The 26,034-nt window shown below is 43.0% G+C and overlaps 1 protein-coding gene across 1 annotated transcript in view; it reads left to right on the forward strand.

Annotated features, from left to right (window-relative positions):
• Positions 1–26,034, forward strand: part of DTHD1 (death domain containing 1) — a 112,192-nt gene that overhangs the window by 75,383 nt on the left and 10,775 nt on the right. Inside the window, exons 7-9 of the mRNA XM_073574726.1 lie at positions 8,268–8,557; positions 13,967–14,211; positions 25,411–25,468. Coding sequence (XP_073430827.1) covers positions 8,268–8,557; positions 13,967–14,211; positions 25,411–25,468 — 593 coding nt within the window. The remainder of the gene's footprint in view (positions 1–8,267; positions 8,558–13,966; positions 14,212–25,410; positions 25,469–26,034) is intronic.

The following is a 26,034-nucleotide window of genomic DNA, read 5'->3' on the forward strand; positions in this document are numbered from 1 at the left end:
GATGACGCAGGGTCAGCACCTCCTGCATTCGGTCCTATTTTGCTCTTGCCACTACCATCAGATCCACCACCAACACCATCATTACCAGCTGCCAACCCCCGCCCAATTCCACGGCCTCTTCCACCAGCCTTCCTCATTTTTGGTAGAAATGTAGACAAAATCCAACAAACTATATAGTAATGTAAAACAAGGTACAAGGTGTCTATAGGACAGGGGAGATTTTGAATATCTGCACACACTTTTGGACACTGGACACTTTTGGATTGTGTGAGGCCCACTGATATCTGAGCGCTATGTGACAGGCTCGATGGCACTGCTGTGACAAAAGTGACTAGAGGATAAGGGAGATTTTGAATATCTGCACACACTTTTGGACACTGGACACTTTTGGATTGTGTGAGGCCCACTGATATCTCAGCGCTATGTGACAGGCTCGATGGCACTGCTGTGACAAAAGTGACTAGAGGATATGGGAGATTTTGAATATCTGCACACACTTTTGGACACTGGACACTTTTGGATTTTGTGAGGCCCACTGATATCTCAGCGCTATGTGACAGGCTCGATGGCACTGCTGTGACAAAAGTGACTAGAGGATAAGGGAGATTTTGAATATCTGCACACACTTTTGGACAGTGGACACTTTTGGATTGTGTGAGGCCCAATGAATATCTGAGCGCTATGTGACAGGCTCGATGGCACAGCTGTGACCAAAGTGACTAGAGGATAAGGGAGATTGGATTGCTTTTAAAAAAGCAGTTTGCGGAGCAGTGGGTAAACAGCAATGCCAGCCTGTCAGGAAGCCTTAAAAGGCAGCCCAACAACCAACACCACTGATACACCACTATATAGCCTCCCCTTGCACTGCACACACAGTGATTGGTGTGTTGTGCAGGCCAAATTGCTATCAGCAGCAGAAGCAGTTTTTTTTTCTTATCAGCAGGACAAAAAAAAAAAATTGGGATTGCTTAAGCAGTTTGAGGCCCAATGAATATCTGAGCGCTATGTGACAGGCTCGATGGCGCAGCTGTGACCAAAGTGACTAGAGGATAAGGGAGATTGGATTGCTTTTAAAAAAGCAGTTTGTGGAGCAGTGGGTAAACAGCAATGCCAGCCTGTCAGGAAGCCTTAGAAGGCAGCCCAACAACCAACACCACTGATACACCACTATATAGCCTCCCCTTGCACTACTATATATATACATATATTACTATATAGTAATGTAAAACAAGGTACAAGGTGTCTATAGGACAGGGGAGATTTTGAATATCTGCACACACTTTTGGACACTGCACACTTTTGGATTGTGTGAGGCCCACTGATATCTGAGCGCTATGTGACAGGCTCGATGGCACTGCTGTGACAAAAGTGACTAGAGGATAAGGGAGATTTTGAATATCTGCACACACTTTTGGACACTGGACACTTTTGGATTGTGTGAGGCCCACTGATATCTCAGCGCTATGTGACAGGCTCGATGGCACTGCTGTGACAAAAGTGACTAGAGGATATGGGAGATTTTGAATATCTGCACACACTTTTGGACACTGGACACTTTTGGATTTTGTGAGGCCCACTGATATCTCAGCGCTATGTGACAGGCTCGATGGCACTGCTGTGACAAAAGTGACTAGAGGTTAAGGGAGATTTTGAATATCTGCACACACTTTTGGACAGTGGACACTTTTGGATTGCGTGAGGCCCACTGTTATCTCAGCGCTATGTGACAGGCTCGATGGCACTGCTGTGACCTAAGTGACTAGAGGATAAGGGAGATTTTGAATATCTGCACACACTTTTGGACACTGCACACTTTTGGATTGTGTGAGGCCCACTAATATCTCAGCGCTATGTGACAGGCTCGATGGCACTGCTGTGACAAAAGTGACTAGAGGATAAGGGAGATTTTGAATATCTGCACACACTTTTGGACACTGGACACTTTTGGATTGTGTGAGGCCCACTGATATCTCAGCGCTATGTGACAGGCTCGATGGCACTGCTGTGACAAAAGTGACTAGAGGATAAGGGAGATTTTGAATATCTGCACACACTTTTGGACAGTGGACACTTTTGGATTGTGTGAGGCCCAATGAATATCTGAGCGCTATGTGACAGGCTCGATGGCGCAGCTGTGACCAAAGTGACTAGAGGATAAGGGAGATTGGATTGCTTTTAAAAAAGCAGTTTGTGGAGCAGTGGGTAAACAGCAATGCCAGCCTGTCAGGAAGCCTTAGAAGGCAGCCCAACAACCAACACCACTGATACACCACTATATAGCCTCCCCTTGCACTGCACACACAGTGACTGGTGTGTTGTGCAGGCCAAATCGCTAGCAGCAGAAGCAGTTTTTTTGTCTTCTTCCCTGCCTAACGCTCTCCCTACAGAATCAGCAGCAACCTCTCCCTATGCTAAGATCGGCAGAAGTAAGATGGCGATCGGCGTGCACGCCCTTTTAAACCCCCTGTGACGCCCACCAAAGCAAGCCAATCACTTGCATGCCCTTCTGAAAGATGGTGGTGACCCGTGCCTATGTCATCACGTTGCCCACATTGTCCGTGGATCCTGATTGGCTGAAAAAGAGCGCAAAACAAACTTTTGAAACGCGACTTTGGCGCGTAAGTCGCCGACCTCGTGGTCGACCTCATCCTAGGGTCGGGTTTCGTTTCATGAAACCCGACTTTGCCAAAAGTCGGCGACTTTTGAATTTTTTCGACCCGTTTCGCTCAACTCTAGTGGAGACTCCAAGTTAGGCCTCCATCTGGTGGGTTGCCTGTAGTGGAAGGTATATCAGAGGCCTATTATACTGTTTCTACTCTGTGGAAATTGATGCCACTTTAGTGGCGTGTGAGAGTATTTTTTTGGAATGTGGAGACTCCAACTTAGGTCTCCATCTGGGTGGTTGTCTGTAGTGGATGGTGTGTCAGAGGCCTATTATACAGTTTCTACTCTATGGCAATTGATGCCACTTTAGGGGTGTGTGACAATAAGTTTTTTAAATGGAGGCCTAACTTGGAGTCTCCACATTTCAAAAAAAATATTTGTAACATCAGCAGCAGTAGCAATAACAGGCACAGAAGCCATGACAAAAATGGCACAGATTACAATAATTTTTAAATGTTGATAATCCAAATTGCTGTTCTTTCTTGTGTGTTGTCTTTAGAAGAAGTGCACCAAGACAGTCAGGCCTTTCACTCAACTACCTGTGTTACTATCCTTTTATTTTTTTTGCCAATAGTACTCTATGAAACTGATCTTTGTGCCATCTGCATAAGGCTGGGAAAAAAAATTGGAGCTGTTGCAGGTCTTCATTGAGACTTTAATTCAAAAAGCTGTAAATGCTGACCCAGACCCTGATACATCAGGCATGGCCCATGCCTGGCTGCTTCTGTGCCATTATAAAGTGTTCTACTGTGGGTCAATTGATTAGTCAACTACCTATGTTACTTTCCTTATATTTTTATACCAATAGTACTCTATAAAACTGATATTTGTGCCGTGTAAATGTGACTGGGAAAAAAATTAGAGCTATTGCATGAGGTATCAAGGCTCCCAGCATAGAAGGCTTACACCATTCCCTTAACAACCTGGCCTTCATTGACACTTCAATTCAAAGCTGTAAATGCTGGCACAGAGCCAGATACTTCAAGCATGGCCTATGAGAGACTGGTGCTCTTCTATTTACAAATTTCTACTTTGGGTCAATTGATACCACTTTTGAAGGTGTCTGCCCCTAACTTTATCCATTTGGGAAGCTTTTTGTCACCCCTTAAGTTGTTGTGTATACATTTGGTTTGGCCTCCCATTGAATATTATGTGCTTTGCTGAAAAGACATTGGGACGTTCGGCGAACCAAACCGAATCAAACCTTGAAAGATTCGCTCATTTCTAATTATGACTCAAGCATAGCTGGTATCATTGATTACAAATGGAACAATGGCCCCAATTCAATAAGAATGTTATTTCTCACGTGTATCTTTATAAGGAGCGTACAGGAATAAGAAGTGTCAAATTCATTAGGAGGCACATGCTACTCAATTTATTTGCGTTTCTTATCAGTTGTGTACACCTCACCAGAAATGTTAGTCCAATTAGAAACTGAAGTAATATGTCTGGAGTAAAGCCCCCGTCACACATAGCGATCTCGCTAGCGAGATCGCTGCTGAGTCACTTTTGTGACGCAACAGCGATCTCACCAGTGTTATTGCTGTGTGTGACACTTCTCAGCAACCGGCCCCCTTGCCGGGCATCGCTGATCATCCTGGAATTGCCAGGACATTTTTTTTATCTCGTTGTGAAGGGAGCTGGTAACCAAGGTACACATCGGGTTTCTAAGTGCCGCGCGCCGCTTAGAAACCCGATGTGCACCTTGGTTACCAGCTCCCTGCACCAGCACGCTGGTAGCTAAGGTACACAGTGGGTAACTAAGCGACATGCGCCGCTTGTTACCCGCGTGTCGCTGGTGCTGATCGCTAGTGAAGCTGCCTGTTTGGCAGCTCACCAGCGATCATGTAGCGACACACTAGCGATCCTGACAAGGTAATATTGCTGTCAGGATCGCTGGTGCGTTGCTATGTGTGGCGGGGCCCTAACAAACACCTACACTAGTTATTAATTTGATGGACCAATTTACCTGTGCCCCATACCGCACTGGCTCTATTGTGGCATTCCATCCATTGTGGCAGAGCTGCTTGAAACTGGCATGATAATGTCAATACAATGGCTATACCTTTTTAAACTCTGCATTGTGCAATAAATGGAGACTTTTAAAGCATTTTACACCAAACGTGGAATAAACAACTTTGGAAATTGGGGCCATTGTTTATATAGAAAAGCACTCTCATTCTCATTCCTTAAAGGGGTTGTCCGGCCTAAAATGACAAGTCTGCAGTTACTTTATATGAATGCAGACTTGTGAATCCTCGCATCACACGCCGGTTCCAGTCACATTCTGACTAGATTGTATCCAACCTTACTCAGTACAATTGCACTGGCTGCCATACAGATGATCATGTGCAAACTAAATGGGCACACATAAAGTGACTGCACACTTTTCATTTTAGACCGGACAACCCTTTTAATGTTTTCTTATTAGTTTTAATCACATTGGACTACAGAATCTGTTATTGTGATGCTAGTCACTACTCATGGACAACTGCAAAGAAAGGAAAATAAGTTCCAGCACCAGGCATCTTTTCATTAAAATCTTCAATATTATATTTATATGTCAAGAATAAAACATCATGCGGGGACTACTCATGTACAGACTGTGAGGCAGAGAAGTCAGACTTTCTGGGGTCAAAATATCAGGAGATAATGGATCAAAGCAGACGGAAAGACAAAGGGATTGTCAGAACACGGTCCAAAGGGTCAAACAAAGAAGATCAGAACTCAGAACAAAAGGATCAAGAATAAACTATGTCTGGCAGGGATCAGAGGCAGACAGCTCAGTTAAGCAGCTGGGCATTGTAAAGAACAGAGAACACTTGGAGAAAGTCCAGCACCTCCCAGTCACAGATTGGATGGCTTAGTTGTCAATCAAAGTACTGACAGCTCAGCGCGCCCATCACAACATTGGACTGCCGAGCTTTCAATTAAAATACTGACAACTCAGTATGTCCCAGATTCCATAGGGAAGCAAAAAAGTCACTCAATGAGAAGAGGAATTGTGTCAGTACCCCCTCTTTTAGGGGGCCACCAGACCCCTAGGTTTCCCAGGAAGCCAATACTGTTAGGCCCTGACTGTACGATTGGAGTTTAAAACTTGAGCAGGGACTCAAGATCTCTCCTCCGGTACATAACCTTTCCAATAAATGAGGTACTGGAGGGAATTACGAACTTTCCAAGAATCAACAATCTTTTGCACTTCAAACTCAAAACTGTCATTGACATAAATCACCGGACGTGGAAATGAAGGAGAAAAAACGAAAGGACAGACTCTTTTAGCAGTGATTTATGGAATACATTTTGGAATGTGAAAAGATTGGAGGAGTTTTTATCTGAAAGCCACAAGGTTAACTACCTCCACAGTCTCAACTTTGCTGATGGCCCTTTCAATGTAAAATTTTTGGAAGACACCCAGATCTTATGACAAACTTTGAATATAGGAAAGCCACCTCAATATTCTTTTATACCTCCCTCCATACTTCCCCAAGTTTCTGAATGGCAAACTCTACTCCAGGCCAATCAAAACTCATCCTAGAGAATTCTCCAAAATGAAGATGCAAACCATAATTGCAAAAAAGTTGAGGTTCCAGTGGACTGGTTAACCAGACTGTTAACAAGAACTCAGCAAGAGGTAAAAATGAGGACCAGTCCTTCTGCTGACCCTCATCAAACACCTTATAATTTGTTCTCTGTTTGAACATTGGTTTCAACGTGGTAAGCAGAGGAAAATGATAAGTCAGTCCCTAAATTCTTACAAAAAGCTCTCCAAAAGTTGAAGACATCCTGCACCTCATTATCCGATACAATATTTAAAGGAATGTCATTCAATCTCACCACATGATTGATAAATAACCTGGAAAGCATATCCACATTAGGTAACCCCGATAATGGAAAAAATGAGTTTGTTTACTGAATTGGTGAACTATCACCCAAATAACAGTTTTACCACTAAACAAAGGCAAATCAGGAATGAAATCAATGGTCAAATGAGTTTACGGTCTTTCTGGAATAGGAAATGTAGCCAATTCCCTGGCTGGTCAGTTATGACAAACTTTAGCGCGTGTGCAAACCTCACAAGTGGATCCAAAACTTTTAATATTGTTAAGCATGGATGGTTACCAAAAGAGCCTACATATAGCTTTTCTTCTAGCAGTGACCTTGGGATGACCACTTGAGGCAGTGTCATGAAAGTCTTCCAACAGATGTAATCTTAGACACATGGGCGCAAATAATTTAGACCCAGGAGTAAAGGAAGAAGCCAATGACTGGACTTTGCAAATCTCAGCCTCCAAATCTGAGGATACCATAGAAATTACTATACCCTGAGAAAGAATGGAGGATAGATATTCTGGAAGAGAAGCTGAATCAAAGCAGCGTGGCAAAACTTCAGCCCTAACATATTTAGACCCCGGCCTGAACATGATGGAAAAATTAAATTTAGGAAAAAAATAAGGACCACCTGGCCTGTCTCAGGGTTAGATGTTTAGCAGATTCAATATAGGCTACATTTTTTATGATCAGTCACAACCGAATAGCTCGCTCCCAAAAAATGCTTCCATTCTTCAAAAGCAAACTTGACAGCGAGCAACTCGCAATTTCCAACATCAAAATTTGTCTCAGCAGACAAAAATTTCAAAGAAAAAAATGCATGTGGCCATAAGTTAGTCAGAGCTTTGGGACAAAACAGCCGCTACCACAACCTCTGAGGCATCCACCTCTACAATGAACAGTTTCTGAAGATCAGGTTGAATCAAAACTGGAGCAGACAAGAAGCACTCTAAAGGTACTGTCACACTTAGCGATGCACCAGCGATCCCGACCAGCGATATGACGCAGTCAGGATCGCTGGTGCATCGCTAAGTGGTCACTAGTGAGCTGCCACACAGGCAGATCTCACCAGCGACATAGCAGCGGTCGGGGGTCGCTACTTACCTGTCAGACGAGGCGATCCTGACATCCTCCCACCCGCGTCCACGCGTCGCTCGTCGGCGCCACAGGAAGCCCAGCAGGAAGCTGACGACGAGAAACGGCCCAGGATGTTCTCGCGCGATCAGCGATAATCAGCGGGGGAGCCGGTCGGAGGTAAGTATCAGACACAGCGATATGGCTAGCAATATCGCTATAAAGTCACAAAATCAGTGACGTTATAGCGATATTGCTAGTGATATCGCTTAGTGTGACAGCTCCTTTATTTTATAAAAGGCCCAATGGCATCTGACAACCAAATCTTAAGATCCACCCCCTTACATGTGAGTTTAGTAAGAGGTTTAGTGATTTGCGAAAAACACAAAAGTTTTGTACTGCTTTAAAGTCATGAGGTTGAACACAATCATAGTCTGCACCATCCCAGGATCTTAAATCCTTCAGCAGATACAATGAACCCCATGAACTATATTTGTTTAACAGCAAAGTACACTTTCCTAATTTAGCAAACAAAGAGTTTTTGTAGCAAAAAAATTAACATAAAATTTTAACACAGACAATTCAGCATAACCCAGATTCCATAGGGTAGCAAAACAGTCACTCAGAGGGGAGGAATCATGATAGTCCTATTATTAATGATACACATTTCAATAACCTTTTAATCTCTCATTTTACAGATTTATTGTAGTTCGTCTTTCTTCAGCTATGGACGACTCTCACTTGATTACATTTATTCAAAGCCTGGAATACGCCATCTACAGCTCAATGGTCAATGTTGTGTTGTACAGAAAGAATAACAACTTTAACAAAGTCATTGTTGGACTGGTTCCATCCAAGGAGTTAAACTGGGAAATCAATGCTCTCCTGGAGGCTGGATACAGTGGCCCACCTGAACCCTCTGAAACAATTGTCCTTCAAGAGGGAGACCAAATTCACTTTACATTTTGTGGAAATATAGCAGCATCAGGTAAAGCTAATTTCTACAATGTTCCAATACCCAAAATTGTAATTTAATATTTTTTGTGAATAAGTTATTCTTGTAAAAGCGTATTAAAACATATGTGAGTATGAGCAAGAGAACATTAACAGGATCTATAAAGGATAGAACAGGTCCATAGAGGTTTAAAATAAGGATATTCTTTTTGTATGTGTAGGGAAGGTGACCTGACGGACGGACGGACTAGTCAGAGTGAAGAAAGATAGGTTTGCACAGTGTAGGTAGGAGTCAGTGATTACAGTGGGAAAACAACTAGGAAAGTGTAGTGGACGTGCAGTACCTTGGGATGACCATTAGATGGCAGGGAGGAGTGTGAGCAAAGGACTTTACAGCAGCTTAGGGCTTTAGAAACCGTTGGTCATGGGGGGCGTAGTGACAGTTAGAGTGACAGTTTCAAGGAACCGGGAGAGTTATAAATACTGAGGGAGGGTTCCAGAAGGTTCCAGTCCCCAGGGGGAGCTCAGGTGACAGGAGGACTACGCCAGTCTGTGTGCCCTGAGGAGAATCCGACCAAGGGGACTGAGGAGAGGAAACGTCAGGGGGGTGGTCCTGACAGGAAAGGACCGCAGCAGAGACAAGGCTCTGGGTGAAGGACACCGTATGTAACACGACGACTGAGCAGTAGAAGCGCTGTTGGTTTACGGGCCTAAGGCGGCCACAGTGACGGACCTGTCAGGAGCGTCGACAGTAAAGGAGGGGACGGTGTGTGCAGACACGTCCCTAGTGTACGGTGTGAGAAGCGGCTCTGGAAACGGAGGGCCGCGAGGTGTGCCGTCAGTCGGACGGCCAGCGTGAATAAACTTGGACCTGTTGCACCCAGAATCTGCCTCCATCGTGTCTCTGTTATCATCTCTGCGCGGTAAGAAGTGGGACCACCCCCTATCATCCCCCAGCTCGGCCCACTACCAACACTACATATGCATTCCCACCTAAACCCAACAACTGAAATCACTCTTGGGCATACATAGTTAAAGCTTCTCAATCTTCCCAATATTGCTGATCCTATACCAAATTTTGTGTTTTTCGCTCCCCTCCTTCCCAGAACCATAACTTTTTTATTTTTCTGTCAATATGGCCATGTGAGGGCTTATTTTTTGCAAAACGAGTTGAATTTTGATCAACACTATTGGTTTTACCATGTTGTGTACTAGAAAATGGTAAAAGAATTCCTAGTGCGGTGAAATTGCAAAAATAGTGCAATCCCACACTTGTTTTTTGTTTGGCTTTTTTGCTAGGTTCACTAAATGCTAAAACTGACCTGCCATTATGATTCTCCAGATCATTACGAGTTCATATACACCAAACATGTCTAGCTTCTTTTTTATATAATTTGTGAAAAAAATGTCAAACTTTGCTAACAAAAGAAAAAAAAATGCGCCATTTTATGATACCCATAGCATCTCCATTTTTCGTGATCTCGGGTGGGGTGCGGACTAATTTTTTGCATGCCGGGCATGCAATGTCGCGGCGACCAAAAAAAGTAATTCTGGTGTTTTGACTTTTTTCCTCGCCACGCAGTAGAGCTATTAGGTTAATCCTTCTTTGATTGATAGATCGGGCAATTCTGAATGCAGCGATACATAATATGTGTATGTTTGATTTTATTTTTATTGTTTTATTTTGAACGGGGCAAAAGGGGGGTGATTTGAACTTTTATATTTTTTTATATTTTTAAACACTTTTTTTTTTACTTTTGGTATGCTTCAATAGTCTCCATGTGAGACTAGAAGCTGCCATAGCCCGATCAGCTCTGCTACACAGAGGCGATGATAAGTTCTCCTCTATTTACAGTTGTGGCCAAAAGTATTGATACCCCTGCAATTCTGTCAGATAATACTCCATTTCTTCCTGAAAATGACTGCAAACACAAATTCTTTGGTATTATTATCTTCATTTAATTTGTCTTAAATGAAAAAACACAAAAGAGAATGAAGAAAAAAGCAAAACATTGATCATTTCACACAAAACTCCAAAAATGGGATAGACAATAGTATTGGCACCCTCAGCCTAATACTTGGTTGCACAACCTTTAGCCAAAATAACTGCGACCAACCGCTTCCGGTAACCATCAATGAGTTTCTTACAATGCTCTGCTGGAATTTTAGACCATTTTTCTTTGGCAAACTGCTCCAGGTCCCTGATATTTGAAGGGTGCCTTCTCCAAACTGCCATTTTTAGATCTCTCCACAGGTGTTCTATGGGATTCAGGTCTGGACTTATTGCTGGCCACCTTAGAAGTCTCCAGTGCTTTCTCTCAAACCATTTTCTAGTGCTTTTTGAAGTGTGTTTTGGGTCATTGTCCTGCTGGAAGACCCATGACCTCTGAGGGAGACCCAGCTTTCTCACACTGGGCCCTACATTATGCTGCAAAATTATACGGCCATTTTTGGAGCTGACTGGGGCTAATTAGCCCCTTAAGTACCTCTGTCAATGCCAACAATGGTGTTTAACTGTTTCCGAGGGGGTCACAAGACCCCCTTGCTAATCATCGGACCCCTGCGATGAGAATCCCGGGTCTCGATGGTTGCCAAGGTTCACATGTGATGTCTCCAGGGTACAGTGCTCTGCGAGATACAGCTACAAGCTGGGTCTCACAGCATGAGTCAATGACTTAATGACTGCTCTCATGCCTTGCAGTATACATTGACTGCAGTGTATGAGACCAGTGATCAAAATAACAATTATACATGTCCCACAGAGGGATTAAGTGAAAAAGTTAAAAGAGTAGAATAAAATATGTAAAAACATAAGAAAACCGCAAATCACAAAAAGCCGTTTCGCCACGAAAAACACAGCATTTTTGATGAAAGAAAAATAAACAAAAAAGAACCACATTAAAAAACAAGCCAAAAATGTCGCTTTTCATTATACTCCTCTATTTTGCTTTCATTATATTGACTCCCCAAAAAGTGAAAAAGCTATCAAAAAGTTGTATGAAAAAAACGGTATAAATGAAAACACCAAACATCCCGCAAAAAACAAGCTCTGATAGGGCTCATTCAGCAAACAAATTCAGTTTTGTAAAATGTTGTTTTTAGTGTGTAAAAATAGCAAAGCAAAAAAAAATCTGCATAAAAATCTGCATAAATCAGGTATCGCTGTAATCTTAACGACCCGATGAATAAATCGGTTTTATCACTTTTACCGCATGGTGAACTTGCCAAAAAAATAAGAAACAGACAATAACTGAATTTCTGGTTTTGTTCATTCTGTGCATGAAAAATCTGAATAAAAAGTGATCCAAAAATATTTTGTGCCCCAAAATGGTAACAAAAAAATCTGCAAATTGACTGGCAACAAAAAAAAAATTGGCCCTCATACAGCTCGGTTTGCCAAAAAATAAAAAAGTTACAGCTCTCAGAATATGGTGACAAAAAAACCCTACTTTTCATAAAAAAGCATTTTTACTGCATGATAGAAGCAAAACCTAAAAAAACCCATAAATCTGGTATCACTGTAAAAGCACCGACCCGAAGAATAAATCCGCCTTATCACATATACTGCACGGTGACCTGCACAAAAATAAAAATAAGAACTATTCTTGTACTTCTGTCTATTTGTTCATTCTACCTCCCAAAAATCAAAATAAGGCTCTGCTCACATTTATCCTGTGCTCTTCACTGCATGCTTACGTCAGGGTTTCCAAGCAAATTCAATTCCCCCAAACCGTGATCCATACAAAACCCCAAGGGAACTACTCACTTATGAGGCAGATGGAGTCACTTTGGACCTGTCTGTATTCTGGCAGTGTCCCAACATTTTAGGTGTCTTTTTAACGCACAAGTGTGGGCGACCACAGATCTGTGGAGACTACCGAAGCCAAAGCCAAACGGACTCCAAAGTGTCGCTATCTGCCTCATTATTGTGGGTGATTCCCTGGGGGTTTATGTCTGAATAGCATTTTTGGAGTATTTGCACCGAAAACCTGATGTATCTGCTCAGTGTCGAACATAAGAATGTGATCCAGTCTTATTATAGAAGCAATTAAAAATTATTGTATACTCCAAAATGTTACCAATAAAAACCCCAATTTATCCCGCATAAAACCAACCCCCACTCAGGTCCGTCATCTGTCACTGGAACTATAGGGGATTCCCACGTTACTGGTAGAACAAAGACTCTGGAAAAGCGACATGGCTCCTGCCCCTCAAACAGCTTAATGGGCTTCTTAGTGTAGTTTTGATGAAATCATGATTTTATCACCAGGAGATTATCACTACAGAACTAGTAGTGCTGCCATGTAGTCATCCATATTTTTGACCTTTAGATAACCGCACACCCACAACTGATTGTCAGCTTTTTGTATACTGTACATTCTAAATGGGCGTAAAGTTGTCAATCAGTGGTAGAGGTGGGATTAAATAAAACTCAATATTCAGAGAACTGGCCATTCTGCAGCAAACTAATTATTGATTTTATCAAAATGACAGCAAGCAGCTTAGTAGTGACACATCGCTAGAATTGGGGTCTCGCTGCTCTCAGATAGGATGACAAAAACAGAATGACTAATTCCCTTTAATTTGTGTTTAGACTTTTGGAGCTGGTCAAACCTTTTTGGAAGCCACTTCGACTACCTAGGCAATAGGAACTTTCTTAGCTGTAACTAGAAAGCAATGCAAATATGACTTTCTCTGCATTCTAGCTACTGGGATGTATTTAACCAGTTTAGATTTCATTGTTAGAGCTCTACTCCAAATTTAGAATAGAGTTTCCCTAAAACACATTTATTTTATGACATTAAGAAAGTTAATTTGTATTTGCACTTCCCTGCAAGGCCGAGGTCCCACTAGCATATCACATCCGTTGCGAGAGCATCAGATGCAGTGTGCTAATGATACTCGACTCCTGCTCTGCTGTGAATGGAAGCCAAGCATCAGTGCTCTGTGCTCCAATCCGATAGCAGCACAGATGAGGAGACGGAGAAATGAATCTCTCCATCTCCTCTGCTGCTGGCGTCGGCAGGAACGCACCGCACTCGAGTGATATCGGGGTGCAGTGTGATCTGAATTAGGCATGCAACTAGGCATATTTTTTTCTGGTCTGATGGCTATCGGATTGGAGAAGGAAAAAGAAATGTCATTGAGAACAGAAGCATAGGATTAAGTTGGTACGAATGTAATCCGATTTCAATTGGATTGCATTCGTCAGATTTAATCGCAAGTGGGAGCGAGCTCTAATATGAAGAATGACTGCACATGCATTCCCTGCTCTGATCAGAAACCGTGTAGGGACTGTTACTGGCCCAGTGATGGTGATCCCACAAGTTGCATCTTCACTAGTCTGTTTTTTATTGCATGTCTGATCACAGATGAATTTTTAACGTGATATCATTCGATAAACTTCTAATGTGATAATGTTTTATTATTTCGTTACCTTTAGATGTCAAAGGATCTGGAAAGTCATTTAAACTCACATTTCATTCACAAAGAATGCAGAAAAAGTGCATGGACATTAGTGTTGTGGATGAGTTTGGAAACTACAGTTCTCCACATTTTAAGGGAACTGTTGCTTTTTATAAAATATCAAAAGATGAAATTACAGAGAGGTACAAGTCGGGATTGTCCACAGATAACTATATACAGCAAAGGACTCCAGTATGCAAATTGTTAGTAACTCTTCCAAAGGTATTTGTTTTCTGTTGATTTTAAAATGCATATTATTTATTTTTAGGAATTATTTTTTTAAAGTGGTCATGTGCAAATGTAACTCTCCTTTATGCTGCCTCTGTGGGAAGGGTGTCTGATAGTTCTCACCTCAGTATGGTGCAGTGCCTCTGCCCGAATCTTGCTGGGAGCTGTAGTGGCCTGCAGTAGAGTCTTCTTCTTCTGCCAAGGGTCAACTCAGGATACCCCTCTCCATGCTCCATACACAGTCACAAGAGATAAGGTTCAAACACTTAACAGGTTCTTTTATAGGGGGATAAATGGTGAAAAATTTAAAGGGAACAGCAAAACCAATAGTATTAGACAAGCTACAATACAGGTACAAGATAAGCTTAAGCTTTGCAGTATGGCTGAATGTTAAGTATGACATCTCCCCTTTCAGTGACAGCAGACACACTCCTAACTAATCACCCTTATCCTATCAATGGTTGTATCAATTGAAATAGTACAGTTCAATGTTGTTGACCGGTTGACACAAAAGGTGGCGCACTTACAAGAACCATTGGTGCACTTAAAGGGAATCTGTCACCTCATTTTTGGCCTAAGAGACGCTGCCACCACCATCAGGGACTTATCTACAGCATTCTGTAATGCTGTAGATAAGCCCCCGATGTAACTTGAAAGATAATAAAAACGAGTTAGATTATACTCACCCCGGAGTCCGGTCCGATGGGTGTTTCTGCCCGGTCCAGCGCCTCCCATGTTCTAGCGATAACGTCCTCCTTCTTCTATGCCGCAGCTCCTGCGCAGGCGTACTTTATCTGCCCTATTGAGGGCAGAGCAGAGTACTGCAGTGCGCAGGTGCTGGGAAAGGTCAGAGAGGTCCAGCGCCTGTGCACTGCAGTACTTTACTCTGCCCTCAATAGGGCAGATAAAGTATGCCTGCGCAGGAGCCGCTGCAGAAGTAAGGAGGAGGACGTCATTTCTAGAAGATGGGAGGTGCTGGACCGGACCGCAACACCCACCGCCCCGGACCACGCCCTCCCGGTAAGTATAATATATCTTGTTTTTCTTATCTTTCAGGTTACAATGGGGGCTTATCTACAGCATTAAAGATTGCTGTAGATAAGCCCCTGATGGCTGTGGCCGCATCTCATAGGCCAAAAATGAGGTGACAGATTCCCTTTAATACAATGAGACCAAAATCCCTCTACATCTGGTCCTATCATAGACTCCTTGTTCATGGAACCACAAGTTACAGCAGTGCACCCTTGAAGATAGCTTTAGTATACTTCTCAACAGTAAAACCACAAGTCCCAGCAGTTGTCCCTTGAAGATAAAAAGAAAGCATTTAAACTACTAAAGCAGGATGGCATCATTGAAGCTCTAAAAAACTTTAGAGAGAAAAATACTTTATCAAAAAAACTAACTAAAGCTGCCAAAAAGGAAACAGAGAAGCAAATTGCTAAGGAGAGCAAAACTAATCCCAAACTGTTCTTCAACTATATCAATAGTAAAAGAATCATAAGTGAAATTGTTGGCCCCTTAAAAAATAGTGAGGAAAGAATGGTTGTAGATGACGAGGAAAAAACTAGTATATTAAACACCTTCTTCTCCACAGTATTCACAGTGGAAATGCCGAGAGACAAAGAAAACCCTATATTAAGGGTCACGAATCTAACCCAAGAAGAGGTGCACAACCGGCTAAATAAAATTAAAATAGATAAATCTCCGGGTCTGGATGGCATACACCAACGAGTACTAAGAGAATTAAGAAATGTAATAGACAAACCATTATTTTGTTATATTTAGGGACTCTATAGCGACGGGGTGTGTTCCACAGGACTGGCGCATAGCAAATGTGGTACAAATATTCAAAAGGGCTCTAAAAGTGAACCTGGAAATTATAGGCCAGTAAGTCTAACCTCTATTGTTTATTGTTGGTAAAATACTTAAAGGGGTTCTGAGGGATGTTATTCTGGAATATTTCAATGTAAATAACTGTTTAACTCCATATCAGCGAGGAATCGCTCCTGTCAAATCAATATATTCAGTTTTTATGAAGAGGTAAGCTATAGACTGGACCAAGGAGAGTCATTGGATGTGGTATACCTTGATTTTTCCAAACCGTTTGATACCGTGCCACACAAGAGATTGGTACACAAAATGAGAATGCTGGGTCTGGGGGAAAATGTGTGTAAGTGGGTAAGTAACTGGCTTAGTGATAGAAAGCAGAGGGTGGTTATAAATGGTATATTCTCTAACTGGGTCGCTGTGACCAGTGGGGTACCGGAGGGGTTGGTGTTGGGACCTATACTCTTCAACATATTTATTAATGATCTGGTAGAAGGTTTACACAGTAAAATATTGATATTTGCAAATGATACAAAAAACTATGTAAAGCGGTCAATACAAGAGAAGATAGTATTCTGCTACAGATGGACGTGGATAAGGTGGAAGATGTAGTTTAACAATGATAAATGTAAGGTTATACAAATGGGAAGAAGGAATCAATATCACCATTACACACTGAAAGGGAAACCACTGGGTAAATCTGACATGGAGAAGGACTTGAGGATCCTAGCTAATGATAAACTCACCTGGAGCAGCCAGTGCCAGGCAGCCGCTGCCAAGGCAAACAGGATCATGGGGTGCATTAAAAGAGGTCTGGATAGACATGATGAGAGCATTATACTGCCTCTGTACAAATCCCTGGTTAGACCGCACATGGAGTACTGTGTACAGTTTTGGGCACTAGTGCTCAGGAAGCATATAATAGAACTAGAGCGAGTACAAAGGAGGGCAAGGAAATTAAGAGGATGGGGGAACTACAATACCCAGAGAGATTATCAAAATTAGGATTATTTAGTCTACAAAAAAGACAACTGAGGGGCGATTTAATAACCATGTATAAGTATATAAGGGGAGAATAGAAATATCTCCCCAATGATCTGTTTATATGAAGGATGGTTACGGTCACAAGGAGGCATTCTCTGGGTCTGGAGGAGAGAAGGTTTTTCCACCAACATAGAAGAGGATTCTTTACTGTTAGGGTAGTGAGAATCTGGAATTCCTTGCCTGAAGAGGTGGTGATGGTGAACTCAGTCGAGGGGTTCAAGAGAGGCCTGGATGTCTTCCTGGAGCGTAACAATATTGTGTCTTACAGTTATTAGATTCTATAGAAGGACATAGATCTGGGGATTTATACTGATGGAATATAGGCTGAACTGGATGGATAAATGGCTTTTTTCGGCCATTGCTATGTTACTATGAGAGCTTTAGTATACTTACCAACAGTAGAATCACAAGTCCCAGCAGTAGCTATTCACTCCTCGATGTAGCCAATCTGTAGTCACATAGGGTTCCATCTTGGTGCTGCAGGATCCAGGTGCTTGGTTACACAGTGAATGGAAAGTAGAATTCTTCTATGTCGGAAGCCAGGTGGAGATGGGCATCTCCTTGTAACCGGAGTGGTCTGTAGATTTAGTGCAGCTGTGGGATTATCTTCTCTCCATGCAGGCTGAGCAGCCAGGCTGTCACCACTTACTGTATGCTTCTGCCCTTCGCTATCCAGGATCAGACTCAAACCAGTCTGTAATGGAGGATCACACACATTTCTCTATTAAAGTTAAGCGAATATGCTCAGAATCGATTGATGAATCTGGATTTGCCATATTTGTGCCTTATTGGTACCTTAATCGTGCTGAATTTATGTTTGGCAAACGATTCCAAACATATTTGTTCATTTCAACTCACAATTAACTCCAATTACGTGTGGCTGTGTGCCAAAACAATATTTGCCGCCAATCGTAATCGATATCAAATTTAGAAAAATTCACTCAACTCTACTCTCTATATCCAGCTAACTCCATCTTTTTTCTCCACCTTGTTCAGCCAATCTGTCTTTTCCAAAGTTGCTGCTCCTCCTCTTCCAGGTTGCCAAGACAGTGCAGCCTAGAAGGCATTAATGTCTGTTAGTGTGACGCACTCTCTGCTGCTAGATGCTCCAGTCTCTGCACGCCTTGCTTCCACTACAGGGGTACCACAGATATAAAAAGATATACTTTTCTATTTTGATTTAAAATTAATGAGGTCACACTCTAATCTTTTTTACAAAAGTTTTTTCCACCTTGCTTGGTGGGTGATGGAACCAAATTTCTTCTGGTGAATATATTTAAATAAGTCCAAAAACACTCACTGTCATGGTACATTCTTATTTATTTTGCACATTTATATAGCTGTAATGATCAACGTGTGACTGGACACAGCGCCTCCAGCAGGGCGAATTTATGACACACGTGACCCTGGATACAGCGCCTCCAGCGGGGCGAATTTAAATAATAACGGAACGTGCAGCCGGATACACCGCCTCCAGCTGGCGAATTTAAATAATAAGGGGAAACACAGGAACAATTACAGTGGTGGGCCCTGTAATAGGAAATAGGGAAGTGGAGACCTCCTAAGCTCCCCTGAGGAAGCGTCCCTGCACTCCTTACGTTCCCTAAACAGGCTCCGCACCTGTCGCCGCACGCGAACCTTATGCCCTGACTCGCCCTGAACCTAGTCCCTCGCTAGGGCATTGGCCGGTGCAGAAACTAATCCCACCACTGCACTAGATCACACATAAGGAAAGTCACAAACAGGGGAAATAGAAAACTTAGCTCTCTCTGTGCAAATGCTCCAGCACAGAGTCCAGCAACCGACTGCAGCCTTCCTCCTGAATAGCTGCCACCAAGTTCAGTAAGCGCTGCAAAGAACTCCCTTCGGTGACTCCTTCCACATCAGAACTCAGATTGAGCTGAGCAATCTCTCCAGCTCCTTCCACCACCAAGGTTGGTTGCAAATGAACAACTATGAATGAAAAACACCACGTGTGATAATTCCAATGGCCACCGGGGGCAATCAAGTCACACATTGCACTTGACAAAGTAAAAAAAATTCACTTTGTCCAATTTAAAACTGTCAGACCATGACAGTACCCCCTCCTTAATGAGGGGCCTCTGGACCCTCAAGACCACCCCTCATTAGGGAAACCCCTACAGCGGGGACGGCCAGACCCTGAGTTCACCCCACCATCACCTGAATTCAAATTTATGACAAACACACAGCTGGTATTGGCAATAAAGTTTATTTTGGAGGAATCACTCATCTCCATAGCGCCAACCTGGGGAACGAGTTTATGTATGTTTATGTTTGTTTGTTATGAGCTGATCAGGCTCCACAACACACTTCCACAAGATGTTTTTTGGTGGCACCCATACACGCTCGTTCACACACAGGTCCTGACCTGAACGTTCATTGCACACATTCGCTATGTCATAAAATTGGTGAACTCATTCTGGACCTGATAACAGAGGCGTCCCCCTGTGTCACCACACTCACACCCCCGAACTACACCATAGGGTACACCACACTCCAACCCTTTCCACCGCGAGGTCTGCCTCTCACAGGGTTAGCTAGCGGCGAGGGCTGAAACTTGCCCCTACTCTCCCGCCGCACCATCGCTGCTCTCACAGGAGAGGAAGGGGTCCCCTGAAGAGAGACGGCAGAGACAGTAGTCCCAAGGCAGCAGCCCTCACACGACTGCCCCCAGCTGACTACTTCCCTTGCTCGCCAATCTATCCCCGGGTTGTGTTTTTTCAGCCAGGGGAAGCCTAAAACGATAGGTACTGGCATTCCCTCCAAGACGTAGCATGACAAGGACTCCTCATGATGTCCTATACGCAGACGGATGTTTTCTACGACTTGGGTAAGGCTCCCCTGGCTCAGTGGAACAGAGTTAATGGCCTGGACGCTCATAGGTTGGGCCAGCGTCCTACACTTCAGGCCATGAGTCTGGACAAAATGAGCATCCACCAGACTAACCCCTGCTCCACTGTCCACAAGCACCGGTACCACCTCCGGTACCCCGCCAGCAAACACTTCTGCTGACATAATACCTTGGGAGGGCAAAATGGAGGAAATGTACACTCCCTGGTTGCCTTCCTCCAAACGACCAGCGGTCTGCGGCTTCTGAGATGACACAGATATTTTGGCACATAATGGGCACGCCTTAAGGAAATGACCAGTCTGCCCACAGAAAAAACATGCCGACACCACTCCCTGAACCATAGGCAGGCCTGAACACAACCTAACACCTCCTACTTGCATTGGTTCGTCCAGAGACTTGGCACGCCCTGGGCAGGCTCCCATGAAATGGCCCGGCTTCCCACAGGAAAAGCATACCCCCCCACCACGGCGAACCCCAGGCAACCCCCTATTTGTACCAACAACACCGGGCTGCCTGGGTTCCACCAACGTACCGGGGGTCCTCCCCCCCGGAGAGGACTACAGGGGGCACATTTTGTGTATGTCTTTCCCTAAGACGTCTATCCACCCGGATGGCGAGGGACATGACGGCCTCCAGCGACCTGGGGGCGGCGTACTGCACCAGAGTGTCCTGCAATTTTGGAGACAGACCCTGCGCAAATTGACTCCTAAGTGCAGGGTCATTCCACTGAGTGTTAGTGGCCCATCTCCTAAACTCGGAGCAGTACTCCTCAGCAACCCGGGCTCCCTGTTTACACCTACGGAGTCGGGATTCCGCCAGAGAGACGCCATCAGGATCCCCATACACAAGCGCCAAAGCCGCAAAAAACTCGTCCACGGATTCTAAAGATGGTGAATCGTCCGGCAGGGAGAAGGCCCAGGACTGGGGATCCCCCTTCAAAAGGGACATAATGATCCCCACCCATTGCTCTTCGCTCCCTGAAGAACGAGGGCGCAGCCTGAAATATAATTTACAGGCTTGCTGAAATACCAAGAATTGATCTCTCCCTCCAGAAAACCGGTCTGGGAGAGATATCTTGGGTTCTGGCTGAGCCTGTGCCTGAATCAAACCTCCAAAGCCCACCAACAGCTGCAGTTGCTGCACCATCTCACCGCGCAGCCCCCTGATCTCTTCAGTAAAGGTCTGCAGTACCTGGGTAAAGGTTTGCATTAGGTCCATGGCTCAGCAGAAAAAATTTTTTTATGGTTGGTGATAATGTAATGATCAACGTGTGACTGGACACAGCGCCTCCAGCAGGGCGAATTTATGACACACGTGACCCTGGATACAGCGCCTCCAGCGGGGCGAATTTAAATAATAACGGAACGTGCAGCCGGATACACCGCCTCCAGCTGGCTAATTTAAAAAGTACACGTAAAACTGGATACCCCGCCTCCAGCTGGCGAATTTAAATAATAAGGGGAAACACAGGAACAATTACAGTGGTGGGCCCTGTAATAGGAAATAGGGAAGTGGAGACCTCCTAAGCTTCCCTGAGGAAGCGTCCCTGCACTCCTTACGTTCCCTAAACAGGCTCCGCACCTGTCGCCGCACGCGAACCTTATGCCCTGACTCGCCCTGAACCTAGTCCCTCGCTAGGGCATTGGCCGGTGCGGAAACTAATCCCACCACTGCACTAGATCACACATAAGGAAAGTCACAAACAGGGGAAATAGAAAACTTAGCTCTCTCTGTGCAAATGCTCCAGCACAGAGTCCAGCAACCGACTGCAGCCTTCCTCCTGAATAGCTGCCACCAAGTTCAGTAAGCGCTGCAAAGAACTCCCTTCGGTGACTCCTTCCACATCAGAACTCAGATTGAGCTGAGCAATCTCTCCAGCTCCTTCCACCACCAAGGTTGGTTGCAAATGAACAACTATGAATGAAATACACCACGTGTGATAATTCCAATGGCCACCGGGGGCAATCACGTCACACATTGCACTTGACAAAGTAAAAAAAAATTCACTTTGTCCAATTTAAAACTATCAGACCATGACAATAGCACCATTAATTCCACAGCAATTTACAGACATTATTGGCATTGGGGCTCACAATCTAAATTCCCTATTAGTATGTCTTTGGAAGGAAAACGGAGGAAACCCACACAAACACGGGGAGAACATACAAACTCCTTGCAGATGTTGTTCTTGGTGGGATTTGAACCCAGGACCCCAGCGCTGCAAGACTGCACTGCTAACCACTGAGTCACCATGCCACCTTATCAAATAACGTTCATTCTGTGGTTTGGGAAACTAGGAAACTCAAGAGCCAGTGAAGCCAAGATTGAGAATCACTAACCGCCGTTAGTGGCCAGTACACCTTGGCTACTCACAACTATCTCTTGGGCAGTGCGATATTTACTCATTTGGCGCATTGCATAGTTGTGGAGGTGGTAGAATTATGGATATCCAATCCTTTGTCTTTGAGAGAAAAATTAATGGAGTCATTGCAGCCTCTCTAGTTTCACACACATAAATTGATTGAAAATTCACTGCAAAATTTGTCATGAAAGTCAGACAGTTTTGAATTCTGTTGCCTGTAGCTGCGGTGGAGTTGTTGGTACTAGAGTTGAGTGACTTTGGTCGGATCGGGTTTCGTGAAACCCGAATGAAACAAAATAAGTTTCAGATGAAACTCGTCCGACTAGAGCAAAACAAAGTCGGAGTTTCGTCCGAAACCCGACCCCAATGCAAGTCAATGGGAAATAAAAGTCGGACGAAACTCCGACTTTTTTTGCTCTAGTCGGACGAGTTTCATCTGAAACTTATTTTGTTTCATTCGGGTTTCACGAAACCCGATCCGACCAAAGTCGCTCAACTCTAGTTGGTACCAAATTTATTAACGTGTCACACAGTGTTTGAGAAAGTTGGTGCTCCTTCAGATATAACACTTCTGTCTTGCACTGTTTTTTTTATTTTTTATACCATCCTCTTATTGGAGTGATTTTACGACTTTATAAAAAGTGACAATTCAAATATCTGGCTTCACACGTGTGTGTTTCCGCTACATGTAGCATCCATTTGTACATCTACTGGAGACACGTATACAAGCGGAGACAAACCCATTATAATCAATGAGGCTGCGCACATATCCGTTTTTTCACACAGACTGTGTATCCATGTGACCCACTCGTAGACATGTCCACTTTTTTCGGGCAGCGCTGGTTCCAAGGCCCAATAAAAGTATATGAATCTGTGTAGACAAGTACAGCACACAGATGGCATCCATGCGGTGTCCGTGTGACACGTACCAGAACAGATTGCAAAATAGAAATGACAGATTTTTATGTGTTAAATATGTGCAAAGATAATAGATAGATATTCGTAAGATACATAATTTGTGTCTTGTTTGTGTTGCTTGCTGAAAAAAAACCCCAAAAAACGTATGAACTGGCATTTAAACTGGTGTGCATGCAACGTATAAGCGCATGTTCACACTGGCCACTGAACAGAAAAAAAAAGGACAGAAACATAATGACTAAATAAGTACCAAGCAGTTTATAAATAAATAGCATAGTTCGTAAAAATAATATAAGGTATTTAGTTAACATGTTTTTTTTTATAAAAAAAAATGCACTATGCTATTTCTTTATTTACTACAGGGTATTTTTTAATCATTATGTTTCTGTCCTTGTTTTTTTGTGTTGCTTACTGTACATCTTTTATCCTAATAAATAAAGAGCCACCATGCTGCTCAATAAGATAATGTATACAGTTTGCATTGTGAAATCTAGTTACTGTACGACTTATACACAGCATCAATTAAAAGAATTTTCATATGTTATAGGGACTCCTCTGTCCTGCGAGTATGTGGGATTCCGGGTCCTGAGACTGCCACCTATTGATGAAAATACCATCTTGAAGTATGCAGCTCCTATATGAGCTCCATGCTCAGAACAGTGTACAAGGTCAATAGTAAGTCTATGGATCTGTCCACTGCTTTGTGAGAATGGTGTATGGACCCATAGACTTACAAAATTATTAAATGATATTATATACTAAATAAAATACATTAAAAAGGAACCTATCAGTTATGTACTCATCTTATCCCAATGGTGGACACAAACTGAAGATGACCCCTATTTAAGAACCCTTCATGCTTCTATTATAGAAGCTGCATGCCGCTTGTGAGATGGTAGTGGCCCATTTATCTCTTGGGCCTCTGTGTGGCCGCACAGGTTGCACCGATGGTATGTTCGCCCCTGTCCAACATATTAATCTACATCTACCACATTACCATTTATGTGACTTTTCAGTGCAGAAGCTGTGTCGTCCAAAAGCTCAGTCCTATGCGTTGGTCATTAAGGCTACTTTTACACTAACCGCATTTTTGCAGTCTGTTGTAGCGGCCCATTTTTGCGGGCCATATCGCTGCATTTTTTGTGGTCTGCCGCAATAACGGACCGCAAAAAAGTTTGCAAATCGAGGTTTTTGTTTTTTCCAATACTATGGAAAGTATTGGAAAAAAAAACAACGTCCTGCAAAACCGAAAGTCACGGTGCATGGTGCAAACAGAAGCATGTTTTTGCGGGCCCATTGATTTACAATGGGGGCCATGTCCATATGACTTATAAAAGATCGAACAAGCTCAATCTTTTACCACGGCCACAAAAACGGCCCTCATGGCCCTACGGCACACGGCGCACCGTGGAACTTTTTACGGGCCGATTTTGAGGCCCAATAGAAATCTATTGGGGCCGCAAAATCGGCGCGCAAAAACATGGTAACTGTAAAAGCAGCCTAATGGCTAATTTCGAGCTACAACAACATGGACCCGAGATAACTCAAATCCTTGATTTTTAGGTGTACAGTAATACATAAAATAATGGAAATAAAAATGCTTGGTGATTATTAGCCACTTTTGAATCTTTTTCTTTGTACAAAGACCAGACCACATGTCAAATATATTTGCTGGCAACACAAAACTAGGCAGTTCATGTATGGTCTAATGTGAATAGATTTGAAATAGTTTAAAAAGAACTTGGCACTCTAAGAGATATGCGGAGAATGTAGAAACAATTTATTTCAAAATGGCAATCTCCTGTATGCAAACAATTTACATTTCGGTCTTCAGTCAGGTCTTCATCAGAAACAGATTACGTAGAAATAATGGAAAAGGAAATGTATAAACGCTAAGGGATATGGAACAATGTGCTGTTGAATGAGCGCCCATTGAAGAATGAAACATGAATAAATTGTAAATACTGAAGATTGCCATTTTGAAATAACTTGTTTCTACATCCTCTTAACATCTCTTGGAGTGCCAAGTTCTTTTTAACATTATCTTTGGATTGAATCCCTTCCTGAACACTCAATACTTTATTTATTGCATTTGAAATAGAATTTGCTTTCTGATATCATTGCCAATGATTGTTACTACACTTCACTGTTTCTGATTCTCTGGTTACAGGTGGAGAAAAATATCAGTCGTCCATCAAGTACAAAACTTTTGACAGTGGGTCCTAAAGGTAAGAATCATACAATAGCTTTAAAGAAGCACTCACATCAAACGTTATATTTTCTTTAAATTTCACAATCATCATATTATATAGCACTGTGTACAAGCAATTGCTCAATTCACTTTTCTACGCAGCTAATTCTTCTCTTTTCTCTGGTCTATGTAGAAACAGGAAGGCTCTTTTCACTTCCCTTTTCATCTCCCACCCAGCTGCTTCTTCCTCCCCATGTCAGGAACTTTTGCAGGGAAGAGAGACTTCCTGTTTCTACATAGAGCTTAGAAAAATGTAGCTAGTCACTATTTAATCACGTGACGTCATAGCGCTAATGGAAACGAGAAGAATTCACTGTGTAGAGGGGAAAACATGAGCAATTGAAAATACAGAGTGCAATATAATACAATGACTGCAATATATAAAGAAGATGGAAATTTTCATGGAAGGAGGAGTGGTTCTTTAATGTTGCAGCCAATTTTGTTTTTTGCATTTCATATTTTCCTACTTTTACTTTTTTTTCCCCAATAAACATAACTTCAAATCTCTGTCAATATATTGCCATATGAGGGCTTAATTATTGC

The sequence above is a fragment of the Dendrobates tinctorius genome, unplaced genomic scaffold (genome assembly GCF_039654945.1).
Source record: "Dendrobates tinctorius isolate UK_male_01 unplaced genomic scaffold, ASM3965494v1 ptg000039l, whole genome shotgun sequence".
Lineage (NCBI taxonomy): Eukaryota > Metazoa > Chordata > Amphibia > Anura > Dendrobatidae > Dendrobates > Dendrobates tinctorius.